Raw genomic sequence first — 14,331 nt, 5'->3', positions numbered from 1 at the left:
ATAGCAGAGCATCATTAGACATATTCAGAATTATATGTAGTAGATTAATATGGCACTATCATTAAACCTCACGATAACAGCATTCTATAACTGAACTGACACCCAAATTTTCAGGACTCACAACTGCATTTTTGGCAAACCTGTGCTGTGTGAACGGAAATGTCCTGGACAACTAGTTGTCAGTCACTTCATTTAATGTGAGAGAGCCACGCTGCACTGTACACGCATGTGTCTCGTGTTTCACATGGGGTTTCATTAACTCACGGAGACAGTGAGTGCAAGTGTAAACTGTTGTATGAACAGGATGTTTCAAGACTCAAACCTGTAAGTAAATACGGATGTCAATCCCAAACAGATTCCGCTAGTAATCACATTTTAGAGCTCCTTGTGTGCATTGAAGCAATTTCCATGTGTATGCCCTCATTGCATAGGCACAGAACGTCACACATATTGGATACAGATGCTTGTAAAATAACAATAGTAAAAAAGGCCAGTCTTCATGATGTGTATCATCACATTTTTTAACTGTGATGTATCGTGCCACGATACACTGTTACACCCCTAGTTTCGAGATCTCTGCATTCGAAATTGCACTCCATCCAGCTGTGTTTGAATGCTAGTACATGTTCTCATCTAGTGCTGTCACTGGTGTCCAGTAAACCTGAGTGTGGTTTGTTTTATGCACAATGGCGTGGTGCCTATCCAGCTGGTATTTCACTTACTGTCCCCTGCTTAAAATAGATGGTACTTATATGGTATTTTCCTTATTACAGTCCAAGGACATTTTTAATTATTTAACACGTTTTTACTGCCGTTTCTGAGCATATAGGCGCCCCAAGTGAAATCCCTCTAGTAGGTACCCCGCAAACCCCTCCCCCACTTTTGGATTGTTACATTTTCCCTCCCCTCTTGGGCCACAAGGGGGCCCCCTATACCTGTATAATTGAGCCATAACAGATGCCTGAGTCTTACTGTGCATTCCATTTGTCTCGGAAGTCAGAGCTCCGAGTTATTTTCCGAGTTCCGAGACCGGAACTGATAAATGGAACGCCCCGTGATGTCGGAATTCCTATTCGGAAAGTCGGACGAACTCGGAGGACCCCGAGTTCAGAAAGCAAGATGGCTACGAAGAGCATCGACTGTAGTATGCTGTGGGTTTAAATTTTTTTTTTTAGCACTTTTGTCTTTTTTGTGTCCAATTTAGTAAGTCGTATCCACAATACTGTATTACCGTTGCCTATAGGCATGTTGCTACGATCCTGTTATGTGGGAATTACCGTGTAATGTGTTGTTTATAAACTGGTACAGCTAAAATTGGCTAGGTCGCTGCTGCAAACAACAACAATGGTCGCTGCTGCTACAAGAAATGGTCAATGTTGCTACAACAACACTGCCTAACGTTACAAACCGTAAAACTGTTTACACATAAACCCCGTTAGGCAAATTTATATTGCAAATATACGTTTGTACTTCCATAGGGCATTGCCCTTTGTTTACACAGCTGGTTCGATTAAAACGTGTTTAACATGTTTTGATACAATAAAATACGCGGAAACATAAACATACCTTCTCCGCTTTCTGTCATCTTCCTCGAGGTCTCTTAGGTGAAGGGCATACTTATTTTGTAGCTCTCTGTACTCCAAAAGAGCTAGTGCAACAATTACTTTCCTGGAGGCGTCCATCTTTTTCTCCGACTTGTCGTGTTGTGTGTAATGGAACGCATCCAACTCGGAATTCTTGTTTTTTTTTTAACGGATATGACATTGATCCGAGTCCTGAGCTCCAACTTCCGAGACAACTGGAACGCACGATTACTCACAGCTTTTAGTATATATATATATATATATATATATATATAAACCTTGCTTTGTGGGGCCCCATGGTGGCTCTAGACGGCCACTTATACCGCCTATTGCTAGAAATGGCCCTGCGCATTATTTTTTATATAATCACACCAAATTAAGGCATTAAATCAACAGCTTTAACAGAAGAATTTATGTAAGTGCTTTTATAAAATAATAAGCTTCACATTTCTGCCTTTCAATCTTCTAAAAAATGGCCCCACTAATTTCCATTGTAAGTGCCTCACAGTAAACTTGATTTATTCTTTTTTAAAGAAAGGGAGGGACATATTGAAATAATTTTTTGTGGTAATCAACATTATGCCACAAATGCTGTCGATTGAGCTAAACTTGTATTGAATCAGGAATATTTCTTTAATTTGTTTTATTACAGGAATGATGTATGCAGTGAATGGTAACAATGACTTTTCTGATTTGTGGATCTCTCTCCAGGACTATAGGTAGTGTAGTTTTTTTATTAGGAATTCAGCTATTAAAAATTTACAAAAATTAATAATTAAACAAAAATAAAAAGTAAAAAGCACAATGACACACAGACTTGGGGCTTATACAGAGGCATCAGTGCTTAACAACCAAGGCTCATGGTACCCTTTTTTTTTTTTACTTTTAAGACAATTTCTCCATGTAGAATATGAATGGTATTTGTACTTCCGGAACCCAAATGTTGCGCTCTGTAAACAGTCCATGCTTTTAGCTACAAGAACAGAAACTTACCCCTGACATCGCCATCCTCATCCAAACCTAAAACAAATAAAAACAAAATAATGCAATCATCAAGTTGATCAATCTAACCTGATCATTTAGATCTACAAACAGGATGCAACATTAACAGGACAACCCAAATAAAATTTATGGGAGAAATCAGTGTGTTCAATATGGTGGCTGAAGTCCAAATTTCCTTTTATTTAAAGATAGTGAATTAAGCAAAATTTTCAGAATTGACAATTTAAAATGTTACTAAAACAAACAACAGTTTTCTTTCTTTTTTTTTTTTTTTTTCACCCATTCAAGTACATAGGAGCTGTTCATGCATTCATGACCTCATGACTAGATTACTGTAATGCATTACTGGGAAGATGTCCTGCAGGTTCAATAAATAAACTTCAATTGATTCAAAATGCAGCAGCTAGTGCTGACCAATAAATTTGATCATATTAGTCCCATTGAATGGTCTAGCTCCTCAATAATTCAGCAACGTTCTATCACGTTATAATCCATCAAGTTATTTAAGTACAATCTCAAAATTCTGGCCTGTTAATATTATCTAGAATAACAAAATCCACAAAAGGATCCTCCTTTTCCTATGTGGCTCCTACACTACGGAATAACCTTCCTAGCAGCGTACGGGACTCAGACACACAATGTTTAACTCTAGACTAAAGACTCATTTTTTTCAGCCAGGCAGTCACCTAATTTATTGCTCAACTCTGCTATTGCTAATGCTGCATTAGTTAGGTTTCTGGTTCCAGCATCTCATATATTTATAACTCTTGTTATAAAGTGAATGGCATCTACACAAATATTATTCTATTTGTTTCCCTGTTTTGTGATACATATCCAAAATTTACAAGAGCCTGCCAGATACTGCATGGGTCCTGCCCGATGTCCGATTCCCACCACTATGTGTCGCTGAGTGATGACTAATAACTATTAATCTTACAGTTCATACAAAATCCTTTAGTTTAAACACTGGCTATTCTGAAAAGCTGAAAAACCAGTTTTCAGCTAACGACCCTCCATCAGTGTGGAGAGGCCTGTACTACAAGACACCATCCCCCAACACTGTAGGGAATCAACAATTGGCTGACAACCTAAATGATGAAAACCTAGATTTGAAAAGCCAAGTCTCACACCCCACCTTCACAGCACACAAACATTTACACCTCCTGCAACCCCCATCCACACCTCTCCTGCTAGTCTACCTGCACTTAAGATCTGTGAAGAGGATGTGTGCCGGGCCTTCCGGAAACAGAAGACAAGAAAAGCACAAGGTCCAGATGGTGTTTCACCCACTTGTCTAAAATCCTGTGCTAACCAGCTGGCCCCCATCTTCACACAGATCTTCAACAGATCACTGGAGCAGTGTGAAGTTCTCTGCTGCTTCAAATGCTCCACAATCATCCCCGTCCCAAAGAAACCCAAGATCAGAGAACTTAATGACTACAGACCCGTCGCTCTGATGTCTGTGGTCATGAAGTAATTTGAAAGACTGGTGTTGGCCCACCTGAAGGACATCACTGGAACCTTTCTGGATCCCCTGCAGTTTGCCTATCAAGCAAACAGGTCTGTGGATGATGCAGTCAATATGGGACTGCATTACATACTTCAACATCTAGACAGACCAGGGACTTATGCAAGGATACTATTTGTTGACTTCAGTTCGGCTTTTAACACCATCAACCCCTCTCTCCTATGGAATAAATTGACCCAGCTCTCTGTTCCTACCTCTGTCAGTGGATCACCAGCTTTCTGACAGACAGGAAGCAGCTAGTGAGAATGGAGAAATTCACCTCCAGCACATGTACAATCAGCACTGGTGCCCCCCAGGGATGTGTACACTACCCACTAATCTTCTCCCTGTACACAAATGACTGCACCACCAAGGACCACTCTGTTAAGCTCCTGAAGTTTGCAGATGACACTACAGTCATCGGCCTCATCCAAGATGCTGATGAGTCTGCATACAGAAGGGAAGTTGAACAGCTGGCCATCTGGTGCAGTCAAAACAACCTAGAGCTGAACATGCTTAAAACAGTGGATATGACAGTGGACACCCCAACATTACCTCGCTCACCATTTTGAAGAGCACTGTAGCAGCAGTGGAGTCATTCAGGTTTCTGGGCACTACTATCTCCAGGACCTGAAGTGGGAGACCCACATAGACACAATTTTGAAAAAGGCCCAGCAGAGGTTGTACTTCCTTCACCAGCTGAGGAAGTTAAACCTGCCACAGCTGATACAGTTCTACTCAGCAGTCACTGAGTCTGTCCTTTGCACTTCTATAACTTTTTGGTTTGGTTCAGATACCAAATCAGACATCAGAAGACTTCAAAGGACATTTCGGACTGCTGAGAGGATTACTGGCACTCCCCTACCCAACCTGCTAGAACTGTACACATCCAGAGTGACGAAAAGGGCTGGTAAAATTACTCTTGACCCAATTCACCCAGCATACTTCCTTTTCAAACTGTTTCCCTCTGGCAGGTGCTACAGAGCACTGAGCACCAGAACAGCCAGGCAAAGGAACAGTTTTTTTTCCCTCAGGCCATCCACCTCATGAACAGTTAAATCTGCCCCCAAAAACTTTCCTTTTGTCAATTCAACCATGTGCAATATTCAATCCATCCATTCCTACTTATATCCATATTTCATTTATATTCTTTAACATATCCTACCTCTTCTTCAATACATCAACTGCACATAACTGTATATCTGTATACAAAATATTCGAACAACATTATTGCTCTATTATATATTCCTCTTTAACTTTCTGGCTGATGTCTTGAGATGTTGCTTCAATACATCCACATAATTTTCCTTCCTCATGATGCCATCATGATGTTCTTCAACTTGCAAGCCTCACCCTTTTTCCTCCAAACATAACAATGGTCATTATGGCCAAACAGTTAAAAGTTTTTTCATCAGACCAGAGGACATTTCTCCAAAAAGTAAGATCTTTGTCCCCATGTGCTCTTGCAAACTGTAGTCTGGCTTTTTATGGCAGTTTTGGAGCAGTGGCTTCTTCTTTGCTGAGCAGCCTTTCAGGTTATGTCGATATAGGACTTGTTTTACTCTGGATATAGATACTTGTCTACCTGTTTCCTCCAACATCTTCACAAGGTCCTTTTATTGTTGTTCTGGGATTTGCACTTTTCGCACCAAACAACGTTCATCTCTAGGAGACATAATGCGTCTCCTTCCTGAGCGGTATGATGGCTGCGTGGTCCCATGGTGTTTATACTTGCATACTATTGTTTGTACAGATGAACATGGTACCTTCAGGAGTTTGGAAATTGCTCCCAAGGATGAACCAGACTTGTGGAGGTCCACAAATGTTTTTTCTGAGGTCTTGGCTGATTTCTTTTGATTTTCCCATGATGTCAAGCAAAGAGGCACTGAATTTGAAGATAGGCCTTAAATACATCCACAGGTCCACCTCCAATTCAGTACACCTCCAATCAGAAGCTAACTGACTATTGTCTAAAGGCTTGACATAATTTTCTGGAATTTTCCAAGCTGCTTAAAGGCACAGTTAACTTGTATTTAACAGTGTATTTAAATTCTGACCCACTGAAATTGTGATATAGTCAATTAAAAGTGAAACAATCGGTGAGTCGCGTGAAGCCATGCGGGGGACGCACGTGTGAACGGCAAGCTCTTTGCACTTTGCTAGTTTTTTTTTTATCATTTTTGTGTCTTAAACCAGTGAAATTCGATACACTCTGTTTCATAACTGTTCTATGAAGAAAATATGTCAAAGAATTCAAAATCCTCGGGCTCTGGTGACATTAAAAGACACTTACATGCTCAAGCCGTTACCCCTGACAAGGCCGCAGACCAGGGACTCAATTTGGATGGTGCAGCGGGAGAAATTCAACGTCAACTGGCGAGCATGTCTGTGATGCTGATGAAGGTTGTGGTGGACCTGGAGGATCTTTCTGTAATACGTCAATAGTTTACGGCGATGGAGGCGAAATTTTCGGAGTTGGTTACAAGAATGTCGGATGTCAAGAAACGGATCGATTAGCTGGAGTCATCGGAGAGGGAATTAGCTACTAACCCGCTAGCGATTAAGATAGATTTGGAACACGTTTGGGAAAAGTTGGAAGACACTAAGACTCGAGCAATCCAATGGCAAAGTTGTCGCGGGGACTCTTGTAGATGCACATGGACTTTTTGAGTTTAGAGGGATGGACGCCGGTTGGCGCTATCATGCGCGGGGTTAATGCGCACACTTTTCTTTTTCTGTTTGTTTGGTTCGGGGGGAAGTTCGGGGTTTGATTGTTGCACTAATTTTGGAAAGTGGTTTTTATAATCTTGTTTTTGAAACACAATCTATTTTTTCTAATATGTCAAAATGTGAAATGTTAATATGAGTGGATTATCTCTCTCCACATGGAATGTGAATGGGTTGGGGCACCCATAAAAAGATAGAAAGTTATTTCTCTTCTTAAACGTAAGAAATATGATATAGTGTTTCTTCAAGAAACGCATCTTTCCCCACAGGAAGCTGAAAAATTTGGGAAGATATGGGGTGGACATGTTTTCTTTAGTGCTGGCTCAAGTAAGAGCAGGGGAGTCATTACACTGATAAGTAAACATTTACAATTCAAAGGTCTCAAACAGATTAAAGCTAAATTAGGAAGAGTCATTATTGTTTTAGCTGAAATTCAGGGGCAAAGGTTGATTTTGGCTAATATTTACACACCTAATGCTGATGATCAGAGCTTTTTTATAGATCTTGAAGGGTTGTTGCAAGCCGCTGCACCCCTCATGATATAATATTGGGAGGAGACTTTAATCTTTTGATGGACTCAGTCCTTGATCATAGTGAAGCAAAAGGGTGTAAGCCCCCTAGAGCAACATTGACGCTTCACAGGATGTGTAAAAACGTGGTCTTACAGATATTTGGAGACTTTTGAACCCATCTGGTAGGGACTATACTTTTTTTCATCAGACCATAAGATCTATTCTAGAATAGATTTTTTTGTATATATATCTAAGCCCCTCATTTCATCTGTTGTGGAATGCTCAATTGGAAACATTTTAGTCTCAAAACATGCCCTGGTGAGTTTAGAGGTGTTGTCACATACGGAGAAAAATAAATCATACAGTTGGCACTTTAATGTATCCCTTTTGCAAAATCTTGAATTCCAACAAATGTTAAAGGCTGAAATTAATGTTTATATGGAGACTAACTGGTCTTCAATATCCTCTGTTGGCATGGCTTGGGAGGCACTTAAGGTGGTTCTTAGGGGTTTGGATCATACAGTATGCCTCATTCATCAAAAAGTCCAAAGCACGTGAACTCGTGGAGTTGGAAGGAAATATTAAAAGTGCCGAGGCAGAGCTGAAACGCCGAATGTCGTCTGATGGCCTCAGAGAATTGACCCAATTGAAATAAAGATATAATAGTATTTTGTCGCGAAAGGTGGAGTTTTGGCTATTCAGGGCAAGACAGTCATACTTTGAGCCTGGGGACAAAGCAGGGAAGCTTTTGGCTAGATATACACTATATTGCCAAAGGTATTCGCTCATCTGCCTTGAGACGCATATGAACTTAAGTGACATCCCATTCTTAATCCATAGGGTTTAATATGACATCGGCCCACCCTTTGCAGCTATAACAGCTTCAACTCTTCTGGGAAGGCTTTCCACAAGGTTTAGGAGTGTGTTTATGGGAATTTTTGACCATTCTTCCAGAAGCGCATTTGTGAGGTCAGACACTGATGTTGGATGAGAAGGCCTGGCTCGCAGTCTTCGCTCTAATTCATCCCAAAGGTGCTCTATCGGGTTGAGGTAAGGACTCTGTGCAGGCCAGTCAAGTTCTTCCACACCAAACTCGCTCATCCATGTCTTTATGGACCTTGCTTTGTGCACTGGTGCGCAGTCATGTTGGAACAGGAAGGAGCCATCCCCAAACTGTTCCCATAAAGTTGGGAGCATGGAATTGTCCAAAATCTCTTGGTATGCTGAAGCATTCAGAGTTCCTTTCACTGGAACTAAGGGGCCAAGCCCAGCTCCTGAAAAACAACCCCACACCATAATCCCCCCTCCACCAAACTTCACAGTTGGCACAATGCAGTCAGACAAGTACCGTTCTCCTGGCAACTGCCAAACCCAGACTCGTCCATCAGATTGCCAGATGGAGAAGCGTGATTCGTCACTCCAGAGAACGCGTCTCCACTGCTCTAGAGTCCAGCGGCAGCGTGCTTTACACCACTGCATCCGACGCTTTGCATTGCACTTGGTGATGTATGGCTTGGATGCAGCTGCTCGGCCATGGAAACCCATTCCATGAAGCTCTCTATGCACTGTTCTTGAGCTAATCTGAAGGCCACATGAACTTTGGAGGTCTGTAGCGATTGACTCTGCAGAAAGTTGGTGACCTCTGCGCACTATGCGCCTCAGCATCCGCTGACCCCGCTCTGTCATTTTACGTGGCCTACCACTTCGTGGCTGAGTTGCTGTCATTCCCAATCGCTTCCACTTTGTTATAATACCACTGACAGTTGACTGTGGAATATTTAGTAGCGAGGAAATTTCACGACTGGACTTGTTGCACAGGTGGCATCCTATCACAGTACCACGCTGGAATTCACTGAGCTCCTGAGAGCGGCCCATTCTTTCACAAATGTTTGTATGAGCAGTCTGCATGCCTAGGTGCTTCATTTTATACACCTGTGGCCATGGAAGTGATTGGAACACCTTAATTCAATTATTTGGATGGGTGAGCGAATACTTTTGGCAATATAGTGTATATAAAGCAGAGAGAGTCTTTTTCTACCATTCCCTCAGTGAAATCTGCTGGTGGTGAAATCAAGTGTAAAAGTTAGCATCCAATTTCCCTGATCCAGCTAGACGTTAAAATATTGTCAAAAATTCTGGCTAACCAACTGAGTAAAGTTATGACATCTCTTATACATATAGATCAGGTGGGGTTTATTCGGTATCGCAGCTCTTCTGATAACATTAGGCATTTCATCAATATCATGTGGTCAGTGGAGAATTATCAGACTCCGGTCGCTGTCATCTCACTTGACGCCGAAAAGGCCTTTGATATGGTAGAATGGGACTATCTTTTTAAGATTTTGGAAATATACGGGTTTGGGAATACTTTTATTGGATGGATTGTTACTTTATAGACACCTGGTAGCAGCAGTACAAACAAATGGATTAATTTCAGATTATTTTAATCTGGATAGGGGCACCCAGCAGTGTTGCCCTCTTTCCCCATTATTGTTCTGTCTTGCCCTATAAGCATTAGCAGCCATGATAAGGAGGGAAGATGATTTCCCAGGGGTGGTGGCGGGAGGTGTGGCACGTATTCATCTCCAACCCCACTAGATCTATGCCTTGCCTCCACAGAATTATTAATACCTTTTTTAAGTTCTCAGGATACAGGAGTCAATTGGTGTAAATCCGAAGCTTTGGCTCTGACAGCGTACTGCCCGGTAATGGCTTTTCAGCCGGGCGCCTTTCAGTGGCCAAAACAGGGTATTAAGTATTTGGCCATTTTATTTCCAGCAAATTTGTCTGATTTAGTTAGAGATAATTTTGACCCCTTAATAAAAAGTTTTCGAGCAATGTGGGCAGGTGGGCTTCATTACATTTATCTATGATTGGGAAGGTTAATGTTATTAAAATGAATTGTATTCCAGAATTTAACTACCTGCTACAATCTCTCCCTGTAGATGTCCCCCTCTCTTATTTAAAACAATTTGATAGCATAGCGAAGTCCTTCATTTGGAATGGTAAACATCCCAGATTACATTTCAATAAGTTACATAGGCCGATTGACAAAGGTGGGCTAGGCCTACCCAAGATTGTGTTTTATTATTATGCGTTCAGTCTCAGACATTTGACTCATTGGTCGCTTCCACCTGAGAGAGCCCCTCCCTGGTTTTGTATTGAACAGGAAGTTCTTGCCCTTATTTCGCCATTGCACAGCCTTTCTATCAAACTAATCAGAGAAGTTAAATTACACCCCGTTGTCTCGCATTTGCACTCGGTGTGGACAAAAGTGTCCAGAGTGTTTAATTCGGACATTTATTTAAATGCTGCCTCGAGCATATGGCTAAACCCCAAATTATGTATCAACAAGTCCCCTTTTTGCTGGTCAGAGTGGATTGTGAGGGGGGTTACCACACTCTGTGACCTATATGAGAGTGGAGTGTTGAGATCCTTTCAAAATTTGGTTCAACTTTTTGGCTCATATTAACATTTCACATTATATATATATATATATATATATATATATATATACACACCCACACCCACACCCACACACACACGTATACAGCTCTGGAAAAAAATTTCTCTGGATTTACTATTTATTTGTATGTGTTTGAGTAAAATAAACATTTTTGTTTTATTCTATGACGTACTGACAACATTTTTCCCAAATTCCAAATAAAAATATTGTCATTTAGAGGATTTATTTGCAGAAAATGACAACTGGTAAAAATAACTATAAAAGATGCAGTGTTTTCAGACTTTGAATAATGCAAAGAAAACAAGTTCATATTCATTTTTAAACAACACAATACTAATGTTTTAATTTAGGAAGAGTTCAGAAATCAATATTTGGTGGAATAACCCTGATTTTCAATCACAGCTTTCATGCGTCTTGGCATGCTCTCTACCAGTCTTTCACGTTGTTGTTGGGTGACTTTATGCCACTCCTGGTGCAAAAATTCAAGCAGCTCGGCTTTGTTTGATGGCTTGTGGCCATCCATCTTCCTCCTGATCACATTCCAGAGGTTTTCAATGGGGTTTAGGTCTGGAGATTGGGCTGGCCATGACAGGGTCTTGACCCGGTGGTCCTCCATCCACACCTTGATTGACCTGGCTGTGTGGCATGGAGCATTGTCCTGCTGGAAATCCCATCCTCACAGTTGGGGAACATTGTCAGAGCAGAAGGAAGCAAGTTTTCTTCCAGGATAACCTTGTAAGTGGCTTGATTCATGCACCTTCGCAAAGACAAATCTGCCTGATTCCAGCCTTGCTGAAGCATCCCCAGATCATCACAGATCCTCCACCTGGTCGTCTAATGGTTAAACGGAGACCTGGCCTTCAAGCCACAGTGTCTTGCACCCACTGTGAAATTTGGTGCAGGATCGGTGATGATCTGGGGGTGCTTCAGCAAGGCTGGAATCGGGCAGATTCGTCTTTGTGAAGGATGCATGAATCAAGCCACATACAAGTTTATCCTGGAAGAAAACTTGTTTCCTTCTGCTCTGACAATGTTCCCCAACTCTGAGGATCAACACTGCATCTTTTTTGTTATTTTGACCAGCTGTCATTTTCTGCAAATAAATACTCTAAAATGACAAAACATTTATTTGGAATTTGGGAGAAATGTCGTCAGTACTTTATAGAATAAAACAAAAATGTTCATTTTACTCAAACATATAAATAGTATATAAGTATATAATAATAACATAATAATACTATTATATATATAACAATACTAATAAATAGTAAATCCAGAGAAACTGATAATTTTGCAGTGGTCTCTTAATTTTTTCCAGAACTGTATATATAAATATATATATATATATATATATATATATATATATATATATATATATTCTGTTACAGCATCATTTTCTGGAAATCTGCTTTGAACCTTTTCGTGTTGTGAAAAGCGCCATACAAATAAAAATGACTTGACTACCTGCATGACTAGAAAATAACTACCTGAAGGCATTACCAATATGGACGCCAAGTGAACCGACTTGCCTAAAAGAGGTCTTTGAAATATTTATCACAGGTTAATTCTCAATTCAGGTGTCAAAAGTTAATTTTGGACCCTGATTAGGAATGTCAGTGATCACGGACCCCAAAAGCTGTCGACTAGTGTGCGCTCCTGTATAGAGGACTCATCCAGCAGAGAGGAATCACTGGGTGCAAAGCTGTTCAGGGTGCTGTTATGGGAATCCTGGAATGATGTTGTAGCAGACCTCGGACCCTGATATATTGTTGTCGACCAAGAGCGAATGGGCCTTCTACGCAGATTCCTTCAAGAGAAAGGACAGAAAACATTGAAGATAGAAACAAAGCTGCAAAAATACTCCAAAGTAAATGGAAAAGGCACAAAATCTTCATGTTTGTTCACCAACAGTAGAAAAAGTTAAAACAGCATATGCTTAAATGTATGAAATAGGTTTTGTACACAAATTTAATGTGTGCCCATGTATGAATCCCCTGAAGAACATTTTTAAAATTTTAACAGATGATTTGCACCAGCTAGAGAAGAAAATATAGTCAACAGTTGGCCAGCATCCATGAAAAAAGTTTTTAAACCATTTAAACTAAATCAAAATTTCTTTAGTTTAAAGGGTCATAAAACGCCTAAAACACATTGAGATGTTAACAAATATGTACATACTGCACATTATGGAAAACAATGATATTACACATTGTTTTTTATATAACAGACACAGCAGTTAATTTTTTTCAAGCCATTTTGTTTCTTTTGGTTTTAAAACCAAAAGGTGATTACGACAGAATTTTTCATTTTGTGTGAACAAACTATCTCTTTAACATTTTTGGTAAATTCATAATTCATATGCTTTAGTTTGTGTAATTTCATAGTTTTGAAGACTTCCCTATTATCCTAACAGTTGGAAGACCAAATATTTGACTGGTAGTGTTGCACCAAAAGAGTATGATTTCCACTGATGAACTGCACTCACTTGTCATCTATGCGTAAGTTGGCGCTGTTGTGGAGTGATGAGTCAAGCACACTGTTATCTCCTAAGTAACTTGTACTGGGGTGCAGACGGAGACTGCGTCTGGACATTCTAGGAGATTGGTAGACGGGGCAGATCCTGTGCTCCTTCTCCAAGTCTAGAACTGAAGAGCTGTAGCTGGAACTGACAGAAAAAGACAAGAGAGAGAAACATAGAAAAGCAACACTTAGTACCCGACTAATAAAGACTAGTTGCTACAAATGAGTGACAGGCTATTAGCCTAACAATTCTACATTAAAGAGACCATGAAATGTCTTGAAGAGCAGTTTTCCTTCCTGTGTTGACATTTCCTGTTGAAACATTTGGACGGTATCGAAGGGCTCATTCTTTTTTGTTTGTTTTTTGCAATAAAGAACAACAGTGGCTGCCCACTTTTTCAGCCATCTTGGTCGGGGAAGTTTATTAAAAAAACAAATATCCCACAAGGATTGCATAGTCTTCATAAAAAAACTGTTCTAAGTCATGAACCAAACCAATCAGCTCAGAGGTGAATCAGAACATTATACAAATATGCAAGTACTTTGAGAGTGTAGGGAGTATGACAAGATTATTGCATTATTCACAGAACATCATGTGAGTGGGTGGTCGCTACTTGGCATGTTTGGCATGCTTTGTTCACCACAATTCTCTGATTGGTGGATAATTTCCATTCAGGATCATGGAAAGCGTGGTTCCTTACTAGGATTCCACTATTAAACAAAATAAACAAAATAATAAAAAATTTGAAATAATGCGGACTGATGGCTTCAACAGACACGCTTACTATCAATTAACAACCTCAGAGCTTACGGTAGGTCTGTCTTTAAAGGTTTATAAGTTACCATTAAAATTCTATTACAATGTGGAATAATGGGTGTAAAAGATGACGCGAGAAGCAGTTTTCCTTCTTCAGGTGAGGCTTTATTTCCCCTCTTCTTCGACACCACTTTACAGTTTACCTTTATGCACTAACTAAACACTAACACACACTGCTTCCACAAATAAACTCTCAC

General features: G+C 40.3%; 1 protein-coding gene across 6 annotated transcripts in view; it reads right to left on the bottom strand.

Moving 5' to 3' along the window:
- sun1a (Sad1 and UNC84 domain containing 1a) overlaps positions 1-14,331 on the bottom strand; it is a 95,686-nt gene that overhangs the window by 64,389 nt on the left and 16,966 nt on the right. For 5 of the 6 annotated variants that reach the window (XM_051673867.1, XM_051673869.1, XM_051673865.1 and 2 more), the window contains exons 2-4: positions 13,283-13,462; positions 12,426-12,604; positions 2,577-2,603 (exon numbers count right to left, since the gene is read on the bottom strand). In XM_051673867.1, coding sequence (XP_051529827.1) covers positions 2,577-2,603; positions 12,426-12,604; positions 13,283-13,389 — 313 coding nt within the window. In that variant the 5' untranslated portion in view covers positions 13,390-13,462. The remainder of the gene's footprint in view (positions 1-2,576; positions 2,604-12,425; positions 12,605-13,282; positions 13,463-14,331) is intronic. The other variant, XM_051673864.1, reaches the window with a different exon arrangement.

This window comes from Myxocyprinus asiaticus, chromosome 36 (assembly GCF_019703515.2).
Source record: "Myxocyprinus asiaticus isolate MX2 ecotype Aquarium Trade chromosome 36, UBuf_Myxa_2, whole genome shotgun sequence".
NCBI classification, from domain to species: Eukaryota; Metazoa; Chordata; class Actinopteri; order Cypriniformes; family Catostomidae; genus Myxocyprinus; species Myxocyprinus asiaticus.
Note: the sequence above shows the minus strand (reverse complement) of the source record. Positions and strands in the feature narration are given on the sequence as shown.